This window comes from Schistocerca piceifrons, chromosome 1 (assembly GCF_021461385.2).
Source record: "Schistocerca piceifrons isolate TAMUIC-IGC-003096 chromosome 1, iqSchPice1.1, whole genome shotgun sequence".
NCBI classification, from domain to species: Eukaryota; Metazoa; Arthropoda; class Insecta; order Orthoptera; family Acrididae; genus Schistocerca; species Schistocerca piceifrons.
This window is the reverse complement of record NC_060138.1, coordinates 1,119,809,670-1,119,831,784: the sequence shown is the minus strand read 5'-3', so window position 1 is coordinate 1,119,831,784 and position 22,115 is coordinate 1,119,809,670. Positions and strand designations below refer to the sequence as shown.

Sequence of the window (22,115 nt, the reverse complement as noted above, 5' to 3'; positions counted from 1 at the left end):
TGCAAGTGTGAAAATATTTTGTTGCTGCCTACCTAGAGTGGGAAAAATAATCTTAACAAAATATGAGGAACTTAAGCTCAAAAGGAAAGATTTTTCTCCCCCACATTATTCAAGAGTGGAATGGCGCAAAAATAGTCTAAATTGGTCCGATGAACCCTCTGTCTGGCACTTAAATGTGAAATGCTGATTAGTCATATAAATGTAGCACCAGCAGTGTATGGGCAGTGCCTACAAAATCTAAAACCGTCTACTGGTCTGTGCCATCACATTACACCTCCATAATTCTCAGAAGAATTTGTGGTAGTCCAGAGGCATCATTTGTACAATACCATCACGGACATTCTGTACTGACTGTAAGGTGCTGTGTAGAAAATCATCACAATGATTAGGTGAACTTCTTATAATTTTGGGTTCTCTGTCCTAAGCATACTTTAAGTTGAACAGCTCTTTAATATAATTGCTTTCTACAGTAGTATACTGTAATCACTGTGTAGATGATACTTTTCGTTCTTGCAGTATTGCTTGAGAAGGCCGTATTCCAGTGATTTTTAGAGCAGGAAGCAATGGGAAACCCTCTTTCAGGGCCAATTGTCTGTATATAAGTAAAACTTTTTAGCTTCATTTAAAGTGAGCAATGGTTGGCTATGGAATTTCAAGCAAGGCACAGTATTCGTGAGCTGAATTTAAGTGGTGTAAAACTTTAAGCTGACCCAAAATCAGCATGAAATTTCACTGAAAAATTAAAAATTTGAGCAGAATCTTATGCCTCTGAACTTTTATAAATGACAGATGAGACTGGCCTTCCCTGGAAGGCTCTGTGTGAAACTTTAGCATAAGTTTAGTAAAGGAAGGCATTACAGCTCACTGTCAAAAATTGAAGTTAAAAGACTGCTCTTCAGCAGTGGCAGAAGCATGGAGTTTAGTTAAGACAAGCATTTGAACTTAAGACGAGGTACAACGTAATTGAAGAAACAGAAAATCTAGTCACCAAGTGGCAACAGGAGAACACACATATAAAGGTACTGACATATGCAAGCTTTAGGAGCCAACACACTTCCTTCACAACAGAAGGACTGAAGGGCAAGGAAGAGTGAAGAAACAGAAAGACTGGTGAGGTTTAGACAATGGGGAGAGTTCAGAAAAGTCGCCCAGAATCCTGGGTCTGGGGACAGGGTGAGATGGTTCCTTCTCATCCCATACGATATGTCTCCCCTGTGACTTTGCATCTACACTGCGCGACCTTCACTACTAGACCACGAGCAGATAGAGCACTGTAGCATCTTGAGTGGGACAACACTTCCTCCAGGTTCTTCTGCACCTTGCAGTGTTGCCAGATCATGCTGGTGGCTGGACTTAGAATTCTAAGAGCCAGCTAATTTTCATGTTTTCAAGTGCACTTCAAATCCACAGAAGACACTCACTCCTTCAATAGACCTCTCAAACCAAAATGATAATGTGACTGCGAAAAATCTGGTCTTCCCTGAAAGCTAAGCTTATATTAGTTAAATACACCTTTTTGGTTATATTATTTTACTGTTTCGTTAATATGAACATGTGCAGTATCTTTTCTGTTTTAAAACATTGTAGACAAATGATTTATCCATACAAACCAATAGTTTTACACTGTACTACAATACTGTACTCTGGGCAAATATTTCCCAAAATTATTCATTCTGGATATTTTCTATATGATTTCTATGGGAACACACCAAATAATACTTTCTTTGTTCTGCGGGGGGGGGGGGAGGAGAGGGAGTGGTGGGGGAGGAGAGGGAGTGGTGGGGGAGGAGAGGGAGTGGGGGGGGGAGGAGAGGGAGTGGGGGGGGAGGAGAGGGAGTGGGGGGGAGAGGGAGTGGGAGTGGGGGGAGAGGGAGTGGGAGTGGGGGGAGAGGGAGTGGGGGAGAGCATGGGGAGAAGGGAGTGGGGGGAGAGGGGAATGGGGAGAAGGAGTGGGGGGAGAGGGAGTGGGGGGAGAGGGAGTGGGGGGGAAATGGGGAGAGAGGGGAATGGGGGAGTGAGGGAGGGTGAGTGGGGGAAGAAGGGTAAGGGGGAGGGGATGAGAGAGAGAGAGAGAGAGAGAGAGAGAGAGAGAGAGAGAGATTGTGTGTCTTATCGGCAGTTTGCTATTGGTCTCTGTCTTGCACTAAACCTCTGGAAAAATTGCAATGCTGTGAAAACTACTGTTTGAGGATATTGTTTCTTCCACACAAAATGCTCCCCTCTTACTTACTACAATAATATTGGTTGTGTCCTTTGTCAGATGTAGTTAATATTCAATTTTAAAGCAGCAATGAACAAAAAAATCAATACTAGAATTTCTATGCGCACTCTAGTAGGGTGCCAATCTAAATGACACTTCCAATGTTTGTATCTGCTAATCAGCAAAATTTATGCAGTCAACTGAGTAATCTGCAAGGTACCATATTGCTACCTGACTGGTAGACTTCAAAGTAGCCCTGTACCACTTTGACAGTTTGTTGGTATGTCATACCATCTGAGCATGAGGCTGTTTATAAAACTTCATCAATAATTTTTTTTCTATAGTGTTAAAATGACTTTTTGCACAAACTTTAACAACATGTACACACTGAACACAAAACTTATTTGTCATATGTTACAGTCTTAACTATGCCATTTGATGTGACTTTGCTTTTGAACCATAACTTTTTCTTAGAGCACATCTACTCCTTCCACTGAGACATGTTACAATTAAATTCAGAGCATGTAAAACACAGAATAAAATAATTATTAAGGTCCACAAGAACAAAGAGACGGTGAACTTTTACATACCAGACAGCAGTTATCTGACAGGAACCTAAAAGGGTATAGATACATATTCTTTCACGTCCTTAGGTTCCTTTGTGTCAGTAAGAAGTAATTATGGAAGTCACCTGCATGAATAAGAGACAATAGACAGTGATACCAAAAAAATCAGTCTGCTGCTGCCTGGTACTATGTTTTTGGACTGTTTTCCATATAAGGTCTTCCACAAAGCATTTTAACAGGAGTATCAAAGTGGATGGCAACACACACACACACACACACACACACACACACACACACACACACAGGAATGAATGTGGGATGATGACTCCCAAAGTCCCATATACAAACAATGTGTTACAATTAGCTGCAATTACTACACTAAAATTCAATAGTCTCAAAGCTCAAATTTACTTTGTCAATTAAATTTATTTGATTAAGTGCATTAACATGTGGTTTGTCTTCTGTAAATTCAATCACAGCATCAAGAGATCAACTTCTTTGCTTTAACAATAATTAATAAGAGGTTACTTTGTATTATGTAAATTTAAAAAAATTAAAGTATTTATCTTGACACTGCACTGAAACACTGTAACATTACCTGCTTTTATCTTCTAGTGAAGAATGCAAGAAACTAGGTGATGTGATATACACATGAAACCAAGTTACCAAGGGTCTTCCAGCATATACGTGCAGATGAGATCCAACATTCTTGGAATTTCCTTTCCTGTATTGGAGAAACAGGATAACGAATGTCTCGTCACAAAATTACAGCAAGAAAATGCTAAAAGGCTCTCAGCAAGTTCCGTAGACTTAAGGAAAGGGGCACATAGGGTACACAAACGAGAAAACATGTACAGGTACAATGGGAAAAGAAATTCCAGGAATGGGGGCATTTGCACCCCATGAACTGAAATACAAAAGAATTAGAACAGTTACTGACTGCACTTACATTCCTAAAAATATAATTTAACTTTATTTTCAGACACATAAGTTACCATGTAGGCTAGACAGAGCAAGTGCATTGACTTATTTTGTAAAATTCACAAATATCTAAAATTTTAGACGTATTACAATGCATGACATCATTATAGGTTGTGAATTAAATGTTTCTCAAAATACTAATTGTATGGCCACATAAGTACCCATATTTGCAAACATTAACATGGAAATTATGTCACAGATATTTTGTTATTCAAAAAACAAAAATACTGAAGAAATCAGAATACAAATAAGAAACAAACAGTGCCTACTTAATAACAGCTAAATAAGAAACCCCTGCTAACTGAAGGAAATGTAAGTTAAACCTGGAAAAAGTTGTCACCTCCAGCTCCTTACCCACACCTTGTGCCAATCTCTACTTTCTGAAACTGAGACTAATTTAAATCTGAATGATCCACTACATTACCTTCTCATCAAACACCAGTCCGCACTACTCCACCTGTAAGTATTTCTATTATGTTTTTCATTTCCTATGTTTTCCCAGCACAGAAACTGCATTCCAAAAGCCTGAGACCAAATCTAAGTCTGTTTTGGTCGAAATTTCATTATTAACTTACATGTCAATAGAGCAGCACTTCTCTTCACTTTGCTTTTGTATTACCCTAAAACCAAGTAAAGCTACCTTAATGCTACATGTATCATTTTATTGTTACTTCAGTTGAATTTTTGACCCAATATACAACAGAAAATAGCACAGAAACTGGATCTTAACTTCTCACTTCCTGTGAATGACAATTCCAATTGCAGTTCACCTCCCAAGGCTCAGACAAGCTGAAATGTATTAAAGGTGCCTTAAAGGCTAGAGACAACAGTCGCCTTGTTTGTGTGTTCTACGTGTGATTAAGGACTAATTGTGACAGCTGAATAATATCTAGCAGTTTCTTTTAATGTGCCTGCTTGCCACTCAACACCTGTATGTGCGGAGTACAAATCTATCCTTTGCATATTGTTGTATTAGAGGAAATCAGAACTTATGTACTCTGGCTGGTGCACCAGCTTAAGTGGGGCTAATTTAAATTTGCATTTTACACTACATTACCTTTCTATCAAATGTCAGCCAATATTAAAAGTAATATAAACATGGTAAATTGAATGCATATTAAAAATAACAGGGTCAACACAAGTAAGCTTGGAGCTTGGCTGAAGAATGTCACCACTAGAATCTTAAAGTAGAAAGCAGAAGTACGGAGTGAACAAATAGTTACTTGTGAGGAGTGCTATATGCACTGAGTACTGCAGGCCGAAAGACGCAGCACTGCGTAAAACACCCAACACAACAATTGTGAATCCAATAACAACTGAATATGGTACTGCAATAGATACCAATGTTAAATATGCCTCACATGGGTGGACTATCAATGAAATTTATTTGCTTCATGCCCACTGGATGACTAAATTGAGGAAGGTCTGAAGAATGAGCTATAATTTTTATACCACTCAGTAGTAACTGTGTGATGCTACAATCCATTATTCAAACTGGCCACTAGGTAGTCCACAGTTTTGTGGCTGTGTATAGTGGGAATATTCAGATGCCAAGTATGTGAATCCCTAGTACCTGTAGAAAAATGACATATGGGGCTGCTATCTCATTTTGGACTGGGTGTACTCAACAGTGTGGAACTTTTCTCAAATTGTGATTGTATCTTTAATTTTACAGTAAACTTCATTATCATGCTTGTCTGGTGCCATCTTAGTTCAAGGACCTCACAGACTGCTCACCATATTCATTTAATCTCTATCCCATTTAGCACTGGTGCAGTACACTGGAGACAGTATACGGGGTGGTCCATATGAAGTTTCAGATGAGATTATCTCGAAAACTATACATCAGGTAAAAATAGAGGGTAAGAGAAGTTTGTAGGCTCAAAGGGGACATCAAATGATACTATACGTGACCTCCAGCCCCCGGTCCCCTTGGGTGGGGTGGGTGGCAACTTTTAAATCTTAAGTGGAAACACCCATTTTTTATTGCAAATTCGGATTCTCCATAAAAAAGCAATCAAGTTTTGACTGAAACATTTTTTTAAACCATTGACAGATGGCGCTGAAATTGAGAGAAAAGTAAAATTGGGGAAGAACTCTGATTTATTTACAATTATCCGAGAAAGATGCATCAAATCGATAAAAATGTGCACCAATTCTTTCGTTACGCCAAATTCAGCTTTTTTTGTACAAAATGTACTGTATCCTACTTCTAGCGTTACCCAGAAACAACGACATGGACATAGTAGAATGGTGTTCCCATGGGGTGCTTCATTAGTGAGCCCCCATGCCTCTCACAATTTGGGGTGCTTAATTAATGAAATTAGCCACAAAGTAATTGTTCAAAATTATCCCCATTTGCTTCAATGCATAAAGTCAATCGTCTGTGAAAGTTGTCCACAGTTTTAAGCAGCACATCCTGTGGTATGGCTGCAGCACATGCTCTTTGAATGCGTTGCTTCATACTGTTTCGGGTTGTGGTCTGTCTGTCACACACAATATTTCTTAAATAACCCCACAAGAAAAATTAAGGAGATGTTAGGTCTGGTGAACGTGGAGGCCACTGAATTGGTCCGCCGCATCGTATCCACCGACCAGGGTAGCGTAAATTTAAAACGTTCCACACATTATTAGCATAAGGGGAGCTGCAACATCCTGTTGGAACGACATTCATTGCCTAGTTTCTTCCATTAGCTCCAACAAATCATAGCAGAGAAGTTGTAAATAAGATTCCCCAGTAAAATTTCGGTCAAAAAAATATGGTCCTATCAAGTAACCGTTTAAAATTCCACACCACACCATTAACAACCATTTGTGTTGATTGACAACGGGTCTGTGCCAGTGTGGTTTCACAGGGGACCAATAACGACAATCATGACGATTTAATTCGCCACTGTTTTTGAATGTGGTTTCATCGGTGAACATAACGTCGTCGTTGTTGTGGTCTTCAGTCCTGAGACTGGTTTGATGCAGCTCTCCATGCTACTCTATCCTGTGCAAGCTTTTTCATCTCCCAGTACCTACCGCAACCTACATCCTTCTGAATCTGCTTAGTGTATTCATCTCTTGGTCTCCCTCTACGATTTTTACCCTCCACGCTGCCCTCCAATACTAAATTGGTGATCCCTTGATGCCTCAGAACATGTCCTACCAACCGATCCCTTCTTCTGGTCAAGTTGTGCCACAAACTTCTCTTCTCCCCAATTCTATTCAATACTTCCTCATTAGTTATGTGATCTACCCATCTAATCTTCAGCATTCTTCTGTAGCACCACATTTCAAAAGCTTCTATTCTCTTCTTGTCCAAACTATTTATCGTCCATGTTTCACTTCCATACATGGCTACACTCCATACGAATACTTTCAGAAATGACTTCCTGACACTTAAATCTATACTCGATGTTAACAAATTTCTCTTCTTCAGAAACGCTTTCCTTGCCATTGCCAGCCTACATTTTATATCCTCTCTACTTCGACCATCATCAGTTATTTTGCTCCCCAAATAGCAAAACTCCTTTACTACTTTAAGTGCCTCATTTCCTAATCTAATTCCCTCAGCATCACCCGACTTAATTAGACTACATTCCATTATCCTTGTTTTGCTTTTGTTGATGTTCATCTTATATCCTCCTTTCAAGACACTGTCCATTCCATTCAACTGCTCTTCCAAGTCCTTTGCTGTCTCTGACAGAATTACAATGTCATCGGCGAACCTCAAAGTTTTTATTTCTTCTCCATGAATTTTAATACCTACTCCGAATTTTTCTTTTGTTTCCTTTACTGCTTGCTCAATATACAGATTGAACAACATCGGGGAGAGGCTACAACCCTGTCTTACTCCCTTCCCAACCACTGCTTCCCTTTCATGTCCCTCGACTCTTATAACTGCCATCTGGTTTCTGTACAAATTGTAAATAGCCTTTCGCTCCCTGTATTTTACCCCTGCCACCTTTAGAATTTGAAAGAGAGTATTCCAGTCAACATTGTCAAAAGCTTTCTCTAAGTCTACAAATGCTAGAAACGTAGGTTTGCCTTTCCTTAATCTTTCTTCTAAGGTAAGTCGTAAGGTCAGTATTGCCTCACGTGTTCCAGTGTTTCTACGGAATCCAAATTGATCTTCCCCGAGGTTGGCTTCTACTAGTTTTTCCATTCGTCTGTAAAGAATTCGTGTTAGTATTTTGCAGCCGTGACTTATTAAGCTGATAGTTCGGTAATTTTCACATCTGTCAACACCTGCTTTCTTTGGGATTGGAATTATTATATTCTTCTTGAAGTCTGAGGGTATTTCGCCTGTTTCATACATCTTGCTCACCAGATGGTAGAGTTTTGTCAGGACTGGCTCTTCCACGGCCGTCAGTAGTTCCAATGGAATATTGTCTACTCCGGGGGCCTTGTTTCGACTCAGGTCTTTCAGTGCTCTGTCAAACTCTTCACGCAGTATCATATCTCCCATTTCATCTTCATCTACATCCTCTTCCATTTCCATAATATTGTCCTTAAGTACATCGCCCTTGTATAGACCCTCTATATACTCCTTCCACCTTTCTGCTTTCCCTTCTTTGCTTAGAACTGGGTTTCCATCTGAGCTCTTGATATTCATACAAGTCGTTCTCTTATCTCCAAAGGCCTCTTTAATTTTCCTGTAGGCGGTATCTATCTTACCCCTAGTGAGATAGGCCTCTACATCCTTACATTTGTCCTCTAGCCATCCCTGCTTAGCCATTTTGCACTTCCTGTCGATCTCATTTTTGAGACGTTTGTATTCCTTTTTGCCTGTTTCACTTACTGCATTTTTATATTTTCTCCTTTCATCAATTAAATTCAGTATTTCTTCTGTTACCCAAGGATTTCTACTAGCCCTCGTCTTTTTACCTACTTGATCCTCTGCTGCCTTCACTACTTCATCCCTCAAAGCTACCCATTCTTCTTCTACTGTATTTATTTCCCCCATTCCTGTCAATTGCTCCCTTATGCTCTCCCTGAATCTCTGTACAACCTCTGGTTCTTTTAGTTTATCCAGATCCCATCTCATTAATTTCCCACCTTTTTGCAGTTTCTTCAGTTTTAATCTACAGGTCATAACCAATAGATTGTGGCCAGAGTCCACATCTGCCCCTGGAAATGTCTTACAATTTAAAACCTGGTTCCTAAATCTCTGTCTTACCATTATATAATCTATCTGATACCTTTTAGTATCTCCAGGGTTCTTCCATGTATACAACCTTCTTTCATGATTCTTAAACCAAGTGTTAGTTATGATTATGTTGTGCTCTGTGCAAAATTCTACAAGGCGGCTTCCTCTTTCATTTCTGTCCCCTAATCCATATTCACCTACTATGTTTCCTTCTCTCCCTTTTCCTACACTCGAATTCCAGTCACCCATGACTATTAAATTTTCGTCTCCCTTCACAATCTGAATAATTTCTTTTATTTCATCATACATTTCTTCAATTTCTTCGTCATCTGCAGAGCTAGTTGGCATATAAACTTGTACTACTGTAGTAGGTGTGGGCTTCGTATCTATCTTGGCCACAATAATGCGTTCACTATGCTGTTTGTAGTAGCTTACCCGCATTCCTATTTTCCTATTCATTATTAAACCTACTCCTGCATTACCCCTATTTGATTTTGTGTTTATAACCCTGTAGTCACCTGACCAGAAGTCTTGTTCCTCCTGCCACCGAACTTCACTAATTCCCACTATATCTAACTTCAACCTATCCATTTCCCTTTTTAAATTTTCTAACCTACCTGCCCGATTAAGGGATCTGACATTCCACGCTCCGATCCGTAGAACGCCAGTTTTCTTTCTCCTGATAACGACATCCTCTTGAGTAGTCCCCGCCCGGAGATCCGAATGGGGGACTATTTTACCTCCGGAATATTTTACCCAAGAGGACGCCATCATCATGTAATCATACAGTAAAGCTGCATGCCCTCGGGAAAAATTACGGCTGTAGTTTCCCCTTGCTTTCAGCCGTTTGCAGTACCAGCACAGCAAGGCCGTTTTGGTTATTGTTACAAGGCCAGATCAGTCAATCATCCAGACTGTTGCCCTTGCAACTACTGAAAAGGCTGCTGCCCCTCTTCAGGAACCACACGTTTGTCTGGCCTCTCAACAGATACCCCTCCGTTGTGGTTGCACCTACGGTACGGCTATCTGTATCGCTGAGGCACGCAAGCCTCCCCACCAACGGCAAGGTCCATGGTTCATGGGGGGGGAACATAACGTATCTAAAAAAAAAAATTCATTGTCACCTCTTACCATTCCCAAGGCCCACTGGCAGAAATGCATGCGTATTTGCATATCTTTTGGCGTTAATGCCTGTGTCAGTGTGATATGATACGCATGATATTTATGTGCCTTCAAATTCCTCAAAACAGTTGATTTCGGTATTCCAGTTTGTCTCTGAATCGCACTACTCATTTCGAGATCCAGTTGAACACAGGCGAGAACAGTAAGGATACGAGCGTCATTTTCATTGTATTCGCAATGACGAGGTAAACGGTGCATGTATCCATTTCGAGCTCGTTGCGTGCAATTTCGAATAATGTTTTCACTTGGATGTCGTCTGTTTGGGAAACGATTCGCATACAACTGTACAGCTGCAGTGTAATTGTTATGGCATTCACATAAAAATTATCATCATATCAACAATCTCTGTAGGAGGATAGTGAGCCATGTTTTGCTAAATAATAATTTACATTCATCAGTCGATGTTTACGGTTCATAATCTGAAATTGGAGTGATGTCTGATCACACTGCACCAACCTTTATACTGAGCTATAGTTCGCAGTTTGGCCATGGTAGCACCACAGTTGGGTGAGTAATGCAGTTGTGAAGAGTTCCCCAATGAGATTTTAATATCATTCCACCTCCCTCCATCAAAAACTGTGGTGGATAGGATGGATTTTGTAAAAAAAAAGCTTAATTTGGTGTAATGAAAGAATTGGTGTACATTTTGTACCGATTTGATGCCTTCTTCTCGGATCATTCTAAATAAATCGGAGTTCTACCCAATTTTAATTTTTCTCGATTTCAGCGCCATCTGTCAATGGTTTTAAAAAAATGTTTCAGACAAAACTTCATTACTTTTTTTATGGAGCATCCGAATCTGCAATAAAAAATTGGGGGTTTCCATTTAAGAGTTAACCCCCACCCGACACAAGGGGGCGGGGGCCACATGTAGTATCATTTGATATCCCCCTTTGAGCTTACAAACTTGTCTTACCCACTATTTTTAACCATTGTATAGTTTTTGAGATAATCTCATCCGAAGCTTCAGATGGACGAACCTGAATTCCACCTCAACAAACTTTTTGCTATCACCAAACCAGAGTGAAACTTATTTCAAACAAAATGTGGCTGGACAAACCACAAGACTGCTGATATCCCCTTAAACACTAGCAATATTGCACAAAATGAGAAAGCAGAAAATAAATACTTTTTAAAAAGACAAGCATCCTTAAAATGATTCCAGACCATATCTCAAGCACTTGGATACAATGCAACCTCGCATCAGTGAACACTTATTTTCCTAATTCAATAGTAAATCAATGCCTTGTCTTTCTTTGCAAAAACACAACAGCTATAATACACTGGCAATATACTCATATTATCTAGTGCGAGTAAAGTGAGTGTGTGTGTGTGTGTGTGTGTGTGTGTGTGTGTGGGGGGGGGGGGGGGGGGGGGGGGGTCTATTTTATCAACATTTATTAATAAGACAGTAAAACACTAAGGATTGCAGCAGGCAGTGCTGCTGATTGGTGGTAGCAGACAATGCACGGCAGGGCGGCACAAAAGATGGAGAAGTTGAACAAAGACAACGTTGCAAACTAATGTTTGCGGATCTTTCAGGGTCTCTTGTAGTTATCGACTGCCTTATAGAGTGGTCGAGAGCAATCCACATAGCCACAGTAATAATATAGTATCACTTTCACGGTGATTTCATAGAACAGTCTGCTGTTCCAGCTCTACATCCCAATCAGACAAATAATAGCTACTTAATTTCACCACATTGTAGCATTAAGGAAAAAGCAGAAAGTAGACAAAAAAAAAAACTTCAATTTAACATAGTTACTACACTTAGTAAGTGGAAAGATTACTTTTACAGCCCGATTTCTGACCATCTGAACTGTCAATAAATTACTTATCACCACAGTAATTTTCTTGAACTGATTTGCATGCCATAATCAATGAGCTTATTACTCTACTTCGTTACTACTTCTTTGTTGTGAACATGTGATCCATTAAAAGTTCACAGAATATAAAGGTGTTCAAACAAACCACAGTTTTATTCTTAATACAGCCTACAAATGGTGCTCACTGTTTCAGGCAGCACATTAAGTGCAGAGGATGCCTGCCTGATGCAATTTTTCATCTCTTCACAGTTTTTAAACTGTTCTGCATACACTACATCCTTCAGCATCACTCAGAAATAGAAGCAGAGGATAGATGGATTGTATAACCTTGTTGGCCAAACAACATCCACACATCTCCCTGTTGTTTTATTGAGAAAGCAGTCTCAGGCTGCTTGGGGCACAGGTGGCGCACAGTGGCTGTGGACACCATCCTCCTGCATCCACATTATTTGCCTTACATCAATACATCCGAGGACATCAGGCAGTTCTTTCTGAAGGAAGGTCATTATGTTATGCCATTCAAGAACACAGCAATTGACAGTCAATTTATGTTGATGAGCTGCCTCACACAGCCAGTGGGGGTTCACAGACAATAATGATCCACAGAACAATCTGGTCTACCTGTGCTGCAAAGCGCTGACTTGTGTGAATACAGCCTTCATAAGAAAGCCAGCAGCATGGTTTAATGCTGTAGCTGACTGGCCTTGACCTTTACTGAAAACTTTCACTGCGTTTTTGAGGCTTTCAACATGTCACACACCATGATGTATGTTATATTCTCTAGTGAGCATCCATGTACTACTGCATTGATCTGCTTTGTACCATATACAATGCAACGGCATTTTGCACATGCCAGTTTCTTTGGCATTTAACTAGGCAGAAATCCCCAGCGTCTCAAGCTCATTTTACTACAGCCAAAAACTTGTCTGCACTAGGGTGTTTCCCTACTCATTCTGGATAACTTCCAGGATACATCCAAGCTGCCTCCCTGAAATTTCTTTACACATGTCTGGGCAAATCAACTTTATATTACAGTATCTTTTCAGAAAGATTCACTACAGCAACAACAAGATGCACGTCCAGAAGAGCCTTGCCAGCACTCACCCTTAATCAAAACCGTGCCTCCTACTTCTGAAGGTGTTTACATGTTGCATTCTGCATGCACCATGATGGAAAGAAGACTAAGGTGCATTAACTTCCAGCTCCCTGGTCCTATTGTAGTTGGAGCTGGTCCTATTGTAGTTGCCATATTGGTAAATATTTGTTCACCATGTCCCTTCTCGTATTCCGCCCTGCCCTATGCTGTCTGCTACTGCCATGCAACAGTGCTACTCAGCTGCTGCCAGAGAGTCTGTTATTCTTTGTGTTTCACTGTCTTGGTAATACATATTAATAAAACAAGCGTTGCATTGACCAAATTTGGGACTGCTCCATAAAAAGAGCACCAAAATTCTGCTTTAAAAACATTTTACTTATAATGGGAAACAAACAAGTTTTCCACTGACACTGGTTGTCACACAAAATGTGATGAGCAGTATTTATATTTTAGGGCAGAATCCATTTCAACACTGGAAAAATGATACTGCAAATATCTGAGAACCAGTAGAGAAAATGTGCCTGATGTCTCTTGGGAGAGACACCCTATACGGTCAACATATTGCGGCATAATCTTCATGACAATGACCAGTTCACTGACAGGCAGCTTATCAAATTGCCTGTCTGGAGCACATGCTGTGACCTCTTACAGGTTTCCATGCTCCATGAGGAGTAACAAATGAAACAGAGTTTAGTATCATTTCCTTTACTTAAATTCATTTTCAATTTGTGGATGTACAAATTTTCCTTTTATTCTACCAACACAACAATTTGGGAATGCACACAGCCCTTGTTGACCTTTCCCAGATTTCTTAGCAATGCAACATCTGTGTGTTAACCTGTCTCAACTTAATTTTTTGAGAGGTGATGAAATTTAGTTTCGATTTTCAATATCCATAGCCACCTTTACAGTTAAATATTTACACGGTATAAAAATTATTCTCTCAAAGCACATTGTTTTGAAAATGTTAACGCTATGCCCTTGGTGATTTTTGTTTTATGGACATCGGGCCATAGTCCAAGACATATTTCTCTGCACAATGTTTTATCTTCCAATGCTGTAGACATCTTCAGAGGCTATAATGAATCGAAAAGCAGTTACAATCTCAAAAATGCTCAGCAAGCTGAACTGACAACATTTTCAGCCTTAAAAGACTAAGCATTAGGCAGAGAATGTGTGTGTGTGTGTGTGTGTGTGTGTGTGTGTGTGTGTGTGTGTGTGTGTGTGTGTGTGTGTGCGCGCGTGTGCGTGTGTGTGCGCACGCGCGCGCGCATGCACACACACATACTCTAGCTCAAGAAAGGATTAGTCTGAAAGCTAGTGCAGTTTACAGTCTTTGCTTTTTTGAAACTTGGGATCCAAATGGCTTACAAAATGATTTTTGCAGTCCCCAAGCGTACTTTGCTGTTGACTGGATTATCATTGATCTTTACAGTAGAACAAGGAGCTTTCTGCATTTGTATACCCTATCACAAGTGCTGATATCATGTCACTGCTGATATTTGTCATCAGCAACAATTACAAAAAGGATAAATTGCTAATCATCGTAAAGATGACATGTGGAGTTGTAGACAGGAACAACGGCACTGAGCTTTGAAGCAAAGCCTTCTTCAAAAGACACACACACACACACACACACACACACACACACACACACACACACACACACCTGCTACTTACAGTTATTCTGGGCAGACCAACTGTTGCACTGAACAGAAACAGTAACCTGGAGTGGGGCATGAAAGTAGGAGGGATGTCGTGGAGTGGGAGGGGAGGGAAGGAAGAACACTGTTTGCACTGTCTGGTGGAGCGTGCAGGGACTAGAAAGTGACAGAACAAAGTTGCTTGGCACAGCATCAGGGGCAATGAAAACTGTTGGGTTGAGGGTATGGGGACAGTAAGTTATTATAGGTGAGGCTGGAATAGTTTCAGAAACAGAGAATTTGTTACAACAGCGAACTGGACAGTTAAGGAAAGCTGGTGGCTGGTGGTCGCAGGGAGAATCCAGATGACCTAGGACATGAAGCAGCCATTGAAATCAAGCACGTTATGTTAAGCTGCATATTGTGCCACAGGGCAGTCCACTTTGCTCCTGGTCACAGTCTGGCAGTGACCATTCATTCTGGTGGACAGCAGCTGGTTGGTGTAGTCATAACAATAAAAAAAAAAACCTGTGTGCAGCAGTGCTGGTATATGACATGGCTGCTTTCACAGGTGGCTCAGTCTCTGATGGGGCAGGATAAGCCTGTGACAGGACTGGAATAGGAAGTCCTGGGTGGTTGGATCAGGAATGTTCTGCAATTAGGCCTTCCACAGGGCAACAATCCCTGTGATAAGGGACTGTGATTGGGAGTGGCACTGGGATGGACTAGGATGCTTTTCTGAATAGTGCAAATGGGAGTTACCCTTACAACACATTCTCCACCCCAGAAATTATCAATGCCTCAACCTACGATAACCTGCTGTCCCCACACCCTACACCGAATAGTTTCTGTCCCTCTGTCCTATCACCATCTCCAATCCACGTCACCTCAACCTCACTGTGCGCAACTCTCTGTCAACACACCCTCCAGTTTTTTCCTCCCTGTGGTCTTCTCCTATTCTGCCCCATATCCCTCTCCCACAGCCTCCCAACACTGCACCTGGGAGCTTTGACTCACCACCTTCTAGTCTCTGCATGCTCTGCCAGAAAGCACACTTCTCTTCCTCCACGCATATCCTGTTATCCATTCCCCTTTCCTGCCCCACTCTAGACTGCTGCTTTCATTCAACCCAACAGTTGCAGTCTGCCCAGAGCAGATTGAGATAGCAGCCGTGTGTGTGTGTGTGTGTGTGTGTGTGTTTTTTCCTTTCTTTTTTGACGAAAGCTTTGATTGAAAGCTCAGTGTGTAAGTGTTTTTAGTTGTTCCTGTCTGCAACTCAATGCATCATCTTTATGATGAATAGCCATCTATCCTTTTCATAACTTGATATTCCAACCTCGATTTTCCACTGTGTGTTTTGATGCTAGCAGCTAATAAAACATAAATTATGTGTTAGTTTCTCCACCTCATGAAATGGCAAAATAAACTTAACAAAGTGAGAAAAACAACGACAAAAACAGGTATTACATGGGCATTAACATTTAACATCTGCACATGCACTAATAACTACTCACTAAAAATCAATGCAGGGAAATAAGATATGAAATCATGGTCTCACAATGATCTGACAAGAGTATTTCCACTTGTTTATTCCTTCAACTTTTGAAACAATTTAATCATTTGGTGTGATATTGCCTAGCAACACAGCAGCTTGCCCGTGCAATCTGTCGAGCACAAATGTATTTTGTTGGAACAGTAGCCTCCTCTCTGCAGTTTACAAGATGGTTACTAATATTATCACCAATCATATGGGGGGAGAAGGGGGAGACCACATGCACAAGTTAGAAGCTGTGAATGGGAGAGCAGAAAGTGATGATTCTTTACAATGCTGCTTGAGATTCAGAAATTATGAGAAAGCTTTTCACTAAATTTTAACATAATCCGTACAAATTTCATCAAAGACACAGTTTCAATAGATTCAATTATGATGATGATGAAGTCCCATTCTCCGTGACAAAGCATAGGGGAACGATGCAGAAGACCTGCACCGCCATATTCAATTAGACTCAGGAAAACAAACTAAAAATGAGATGGGAAAAGCTTCCATATCAACAAAACTAACTATTCTACAACAAATTTCTAGATCATTCAATTGGGAAAATGAAGAAGGAATATATTTTAATGGGCCATATAACACTGCCTTTGTTTTAGTGGCACTGTACTGTTAGCCTCTAGTGCATATGAATTTCAGCAAGGGGAAGAACTTCGTAGTTCAAGTCTGAAAATAAGCATGAAAATATTATAATTCGATTAATGGAAAATCCAGGATGGAATGTAACACTATTATGAAAAGGAGAATTGCTACTCACCATATAGAAGAGATGCAAAGTCACAGACTGGCACAACGAAGACTGTCAGAAAATAAGCTTTCAGCCAACAAGGTCTTTGTCAAAAATAGATCTCTCTCTCTCTCTCTCTCTCTCTCTCTCTCTCTCTCTCTCTCACACACACACACACACACACACACACACACACACACAAAACCACAGCATGGCTTCAGCTGCCAGAGACTGTCGTAATGTGTGTGTGCGTGTGTTTGTGTGTGTGTAGCTTATTTTGTGAGAGTCTTTTTGTTGTGCCTATCTGCGACTCAGCACCTCTGCTATATGGTGAGTAGCAACGCTCCTTTTCATAATATTGTCATAATTCAACTAAAAATAATGTACAATCAAAAAGAAAAATTACAAATTAATAATGGGGGGTCTGAGGTTTTGGTAAACTATATATAGTATTCAAAATTAACTTTCTGATGTCTATGAAACCGTAAGTTTACATTTAATGTGTGTTGCCAGTGTTGACTTTAATCAGCCAAAGTTGGACTTCTGAAAGTGAGAAACCATTAAAAAACTGAAGATGCCTCAGAGCAATGGAGAAATGCACATGGGAATTGCCACAACAGGTAGGAAAAACAAATTGCTCACAAAACAGACTGGAAGATCAAATTATGACTGTACACTGAAAGACAGGTGGGCAGCATATACAGCCAAGTAAATAAGAGGACAAAATCAAACAATGGAAAATCCAGGAAGCAATAATGACAATATTATGAAAAGGATAGTTGCTACTCACCATGTAGCAAAGATGCTTAGTCGCATATAGGCATAACTAAAAGACTGTCAAACAAAGCTTTTAGCCCAACAGGCCTTTCATCAGAATTGGGGAACACACACACACACACATACGTGTGTGTGTGTGTGTGTGTGTGTGTGTGTGTGTGTGTGTGTGTGTGTGTGCGTGTGTGTGCGTTTTGCCTAATTCTGATGAAGACCTGCTGGGCCAAAAGCTTTGTTTGACAGTCTTTTTGTTGTGTCTGTGAATCAGCATCTCCACTATATGGTAGTAGCAACTGTCCTATTCAGAATATTGTCGTTAAATAAGAAGAGAGATATTTGATGAGTAGGGATCTAACCTGACATGATCTTTGATTTCCCATCATTTTTCCTACTCTGTCTGTCCGCATTTATTCAACTTTCCCTTCTAATCTACCATTTGTCAAATGCTTTCTACCATTTGTCAAATGCTTTCTTCCATTTGTAAAATGCTTTCTTACTAAGTCTAACTCAAATGTTTAAAAACAGGTATCTATTCTGGAACACTACTACCAGACTTTGAACCTGTATAGTGTGCCTGGTCTGGTGTTCCTTTGTACTTCCAAGCTTCAGATTCTACAAATATTTTTAATGCTCTGCATAAGTGCATTACAATAATTTTCATATCCAACAATTTAATCACTGATACCAAAAGCTTTCATATCTTATTTTCTTGTTTGTATTTGTTAAAATTAAAACTTTGACATTGAAATGGTGTAAGGGAAATATATACCAGGAAAAAAGGTAAATAAATAAAACAAGACACCATAGTCTGAATGACAAATTTACCTTGCAGCATAAATTGGCTATGAAATTTCTCTCTTAAAGTAAACAAAAAACTTGCAAGACAACTTAATTCAGAATATGTGTTACACAAGGAAACACCTCAAGCTGCAAGAGTCAGCCAGTGATAATAATTGTATCTTACCATATGATCAGTTCGAGCTTTTGCTTCTTCAATAACATCAAGACATTTCCTCCTCGTCTCTTCATTTTCTAGTGTTTTCCACGCCTTATTAATAACTACAAGAGGAAAAAATGTAAATGTCAAATAATAGATAATAAAACACACTTCTTTAATTAGAGAGACCAGATTAGCATAAGCACTGACTACTACTATATTTACCTAAGTGTAAGATGACTTTCATAATAAGACGACCCCCTTTTTCTCACAAGGCTTCTTGAGAAAAATTTATTTTTAACATATTCTTGACTAATCACAATTATAAACTGTTTTCTCAATAAAGTATCTGTCTAAAAAGTTAACATTATACCTATCGTAAATTTATGCCATTTATTGATTGTCTACATTTCTGATACTGCAAGGAGAAATAAAATAATGAGAAGAACTGTTTTATATTAATTTGTGGACCATTTTCTTTTTTACAATTTTTGCTTCTAGCCTTGTCACCTGTGGTATCACCACTTTTATTCACCATCCTAATAGCACAGCTGTGAAATTTGTATCACTGTTCGCTGGCCCTTCTGAATATGTTAATTTCTGTTGTGGTTGTTACCCGTGGGACCTGAGAACACAGCTGTTTTTATCTGAATATGCATCAGATTTTGATTCTATACCAATGTGAGAATAGTGTAACAGGAAATGCTGCAAAATGGTTCAAATCTTATATCTCTGGCAGGAAACAAAGGGTGTTATTAGGAAAGAGACACGTATAAATCTATCAGGCATCATCCAACTGGGAACTAATTACATGTGGGGTCCCACAAGGTTCCATTTTAGGGCCCATGGAGAGCTGCATCAAACCAGTCTCAGGACTGAAGACCACACCAACCACACTTTTTCTTGTGTATATCAATGACCTTTCATCAGTAACATTTCCAGAAGCCAAGTTCGTTTTGTTTGCCGATGATACAAACATTGCAATAAATAGCAAATCAAGTGTAGTCTTAGAAAGGTCAGCTAATAAAATATTTATGGGCATTAATCACTCGTTCCAAGCCAATTCTTTGTGTCACTAAACTTTGAAAAAACACACTACATGCAGTTCAGAACTTATAAGGAGTGTTCCACGAGTATATGCCTAGCATACGATGACAAGCAGAAAGAAGAAGTGGACAACGTTAAATTCTTGCGATTACAGCTTGATAATAAATTCAACTGGGAGGAGCACACCACAGAACTGCTGAAGCGTCTTAACAAGTCTCTATTTGCAATGCGAATTGTGTCAGACATATGGGATATAAAAATGAAAAAGCTGGCATACTATGCTTACTTTCATTCCATAATGTCATATGGGATTATTTTTTGGGGCAATTCATCAAGCCAAGCTAAAGTTTTCCGGGCACAAAAACGTGCAGTATGAGTTATATGTGGTGTGAGCTCAAGAACATCCTGCAGAAGCCTGTTTAGGGAACTAGGGATACTAACTACTGCTTCCCAATATATCTATTCCTTAATGAAGTTTGTTATTAAAAATATCTCACTTTTTCAAACCAACAGCTCAATTCATGGAATCAATACTAGAAATAAGAATAATCTTCACAAGGATTTAAAGTCACTTAGTCTTGTACAAAGAGGTGTGCATTATTCAGGAACACACATTTTCAATAACTTGCCAGCAGCCATAAAAAGCTTAACAACCAATGAAATTCAGTTTAAGAGGAGCCTAAAGGATTTATTGGTGGCCAACTCCTACTCCATTGATGAATTTCTCAGTAGAACCAACTGATTAGTATATAATAGAAAGAAACATTCCACGTGGGGAAAATATATATAAAAACAAAGATGCTGTGACTTGCCAAACGAGAAAGCACTGGTAGATAGACACAATAAAAAACACACAAACACACACACAAATTTCAAGCTTTTGCAACCCAAGGTTGCTTCATCAGGAAAGAGGGAAGGAGAGGGAAAGACGAAAGGATGTGGGTTTTAAGGGAGAGGGTAAGGAGTCATTCCAATCCCGGGAGCAGAAAGACTTACCTTAGGGGGAAAAAAGGACAGGTACACACACACACACACACACACACACACACACACACACAGGCAGACATGCAATCTAACTTCTGCACCAATTCAGTGCAGTAATGTGTTCATTGTAAATAAGTATTTAGTAGTTGTATTACAAGTTTATTACCTTATAAATAAATATAAAACTTTTTTATTGTAAATTCAGAGCATTAGTATTTGTAAAATGATTCTTTCATATAGCGTTCATTAAAAAATGACGGCCATGCCACTTGGGACCTGTGGAATGGTACATTAGCTTTATTTGTTTGAGTTGTAAATATTTGTCATGTATTGTTGTTTTTCTGACATGTTCTACATCCTGGAGGACCTCCTCACTATGGATCAATTGGAATGAAAGTAAATCTAATCTAAAAAAAAGAATGCTACAATGTTTCTTGCTTGCAAACTTATCATCTGCCTGCTGCACTCTCATTGGATACACAGGACCAATAGCTGACATACCCCCTTTTGTTCCCATCATTCATTACACTGAGCGTCAATAACACTGTGGCATGGAACATGTAAGTATGCCACTGACCCCAATCTAGACTTTTACTGTCTTCTGCAAAAATACCTACTGTTGTTGAATAGTTGTCCAATTTTCAAGTAAATCCAATTCCGAATACAACTCTAATCATGCAAACTGCAGTTTAAATGTGGTAGACATTCCTAAAAAGCACCAGTATGCTGTGTAGATTCCCATGGTTGGTAGCACAACGTAATTTGTTGTTCACATACTGTTCCCCTCCTCTCCCCGCACTCTTCTAGTTCTCGACCAAGTTGGTTATCACTGTTCCCCCTCCAAACCTTCCATAGTGCTGTGATTGAGCAACTGTGAAAAACAGACTGCAACGTCTTCTAAGGTGCAAGTCATACGTAACAGCAGCAACTAATACATTAATAAAAGATAAAAATCATGAATCAGTCCAATTCTCTAACTTTCGCTCGTCATCTACTGACATCAGTTGGTACTATCTCCATAATGGGTCTTGCTGCTATAATTTATTCTTGCAACACCAATTACAGTCTGTTTAATTCTGGATTAATTTCCCTTCTTGTTTCATCTGAATGTCATTATCAGGTTCCAAAGCCAATTAAAAGCTGGTAATCTTTTTACTCAGTATTCTGCTACATGAACAGCAACTGAATCTCTCATTTGCAATTCACTTAGTAAATCATTAGTCCTTCGTAAACGAATAAAATATTGTTCTCAGTTCAGAATCAAGTAATGGGTTTGGAAGAAAATTTCCACTTTTGAATGTTACCTTTCGTTAAAAAGCTGCATCAATGTTTGTTTGCAGTATTCATACATGGATGAGAACTTTTATTGCAAACCTGTTCAAATACAACACAAGTTTGTTTGACAATAAAATTGAGTGCTACTTCCTCATGTGTTTCACAAAATTGTAAAATGTTAAGCAGAGCAA

At 39.5% G+C, this 22,115-nt stretch overlaps 1 protein-coding gene across 1 annotated transcript in view; it reads right to left on the bottom strand.

The window, feature by feature from the left end:
• Nucleotides 1-22,115, bottom strand: part of LOC124777610 (dnaJ homolog subfamily C member 8) — an 81,807-nt gene that overhangs the window by 8,833 nt on the left and 50,859 nt on the right. Inside the window, exon 4 of the mRNA XM_047253074.1 lies at nucleotides 18,646-18,740. Coding sequence (XP_047109030.1) covers nucleotides 18,646-18,740 — 95 coding nt within the window. The remainder of the gene's footprint in view (nucleotides 1-18,645; nucleotides 18,741-22,115) is intronic.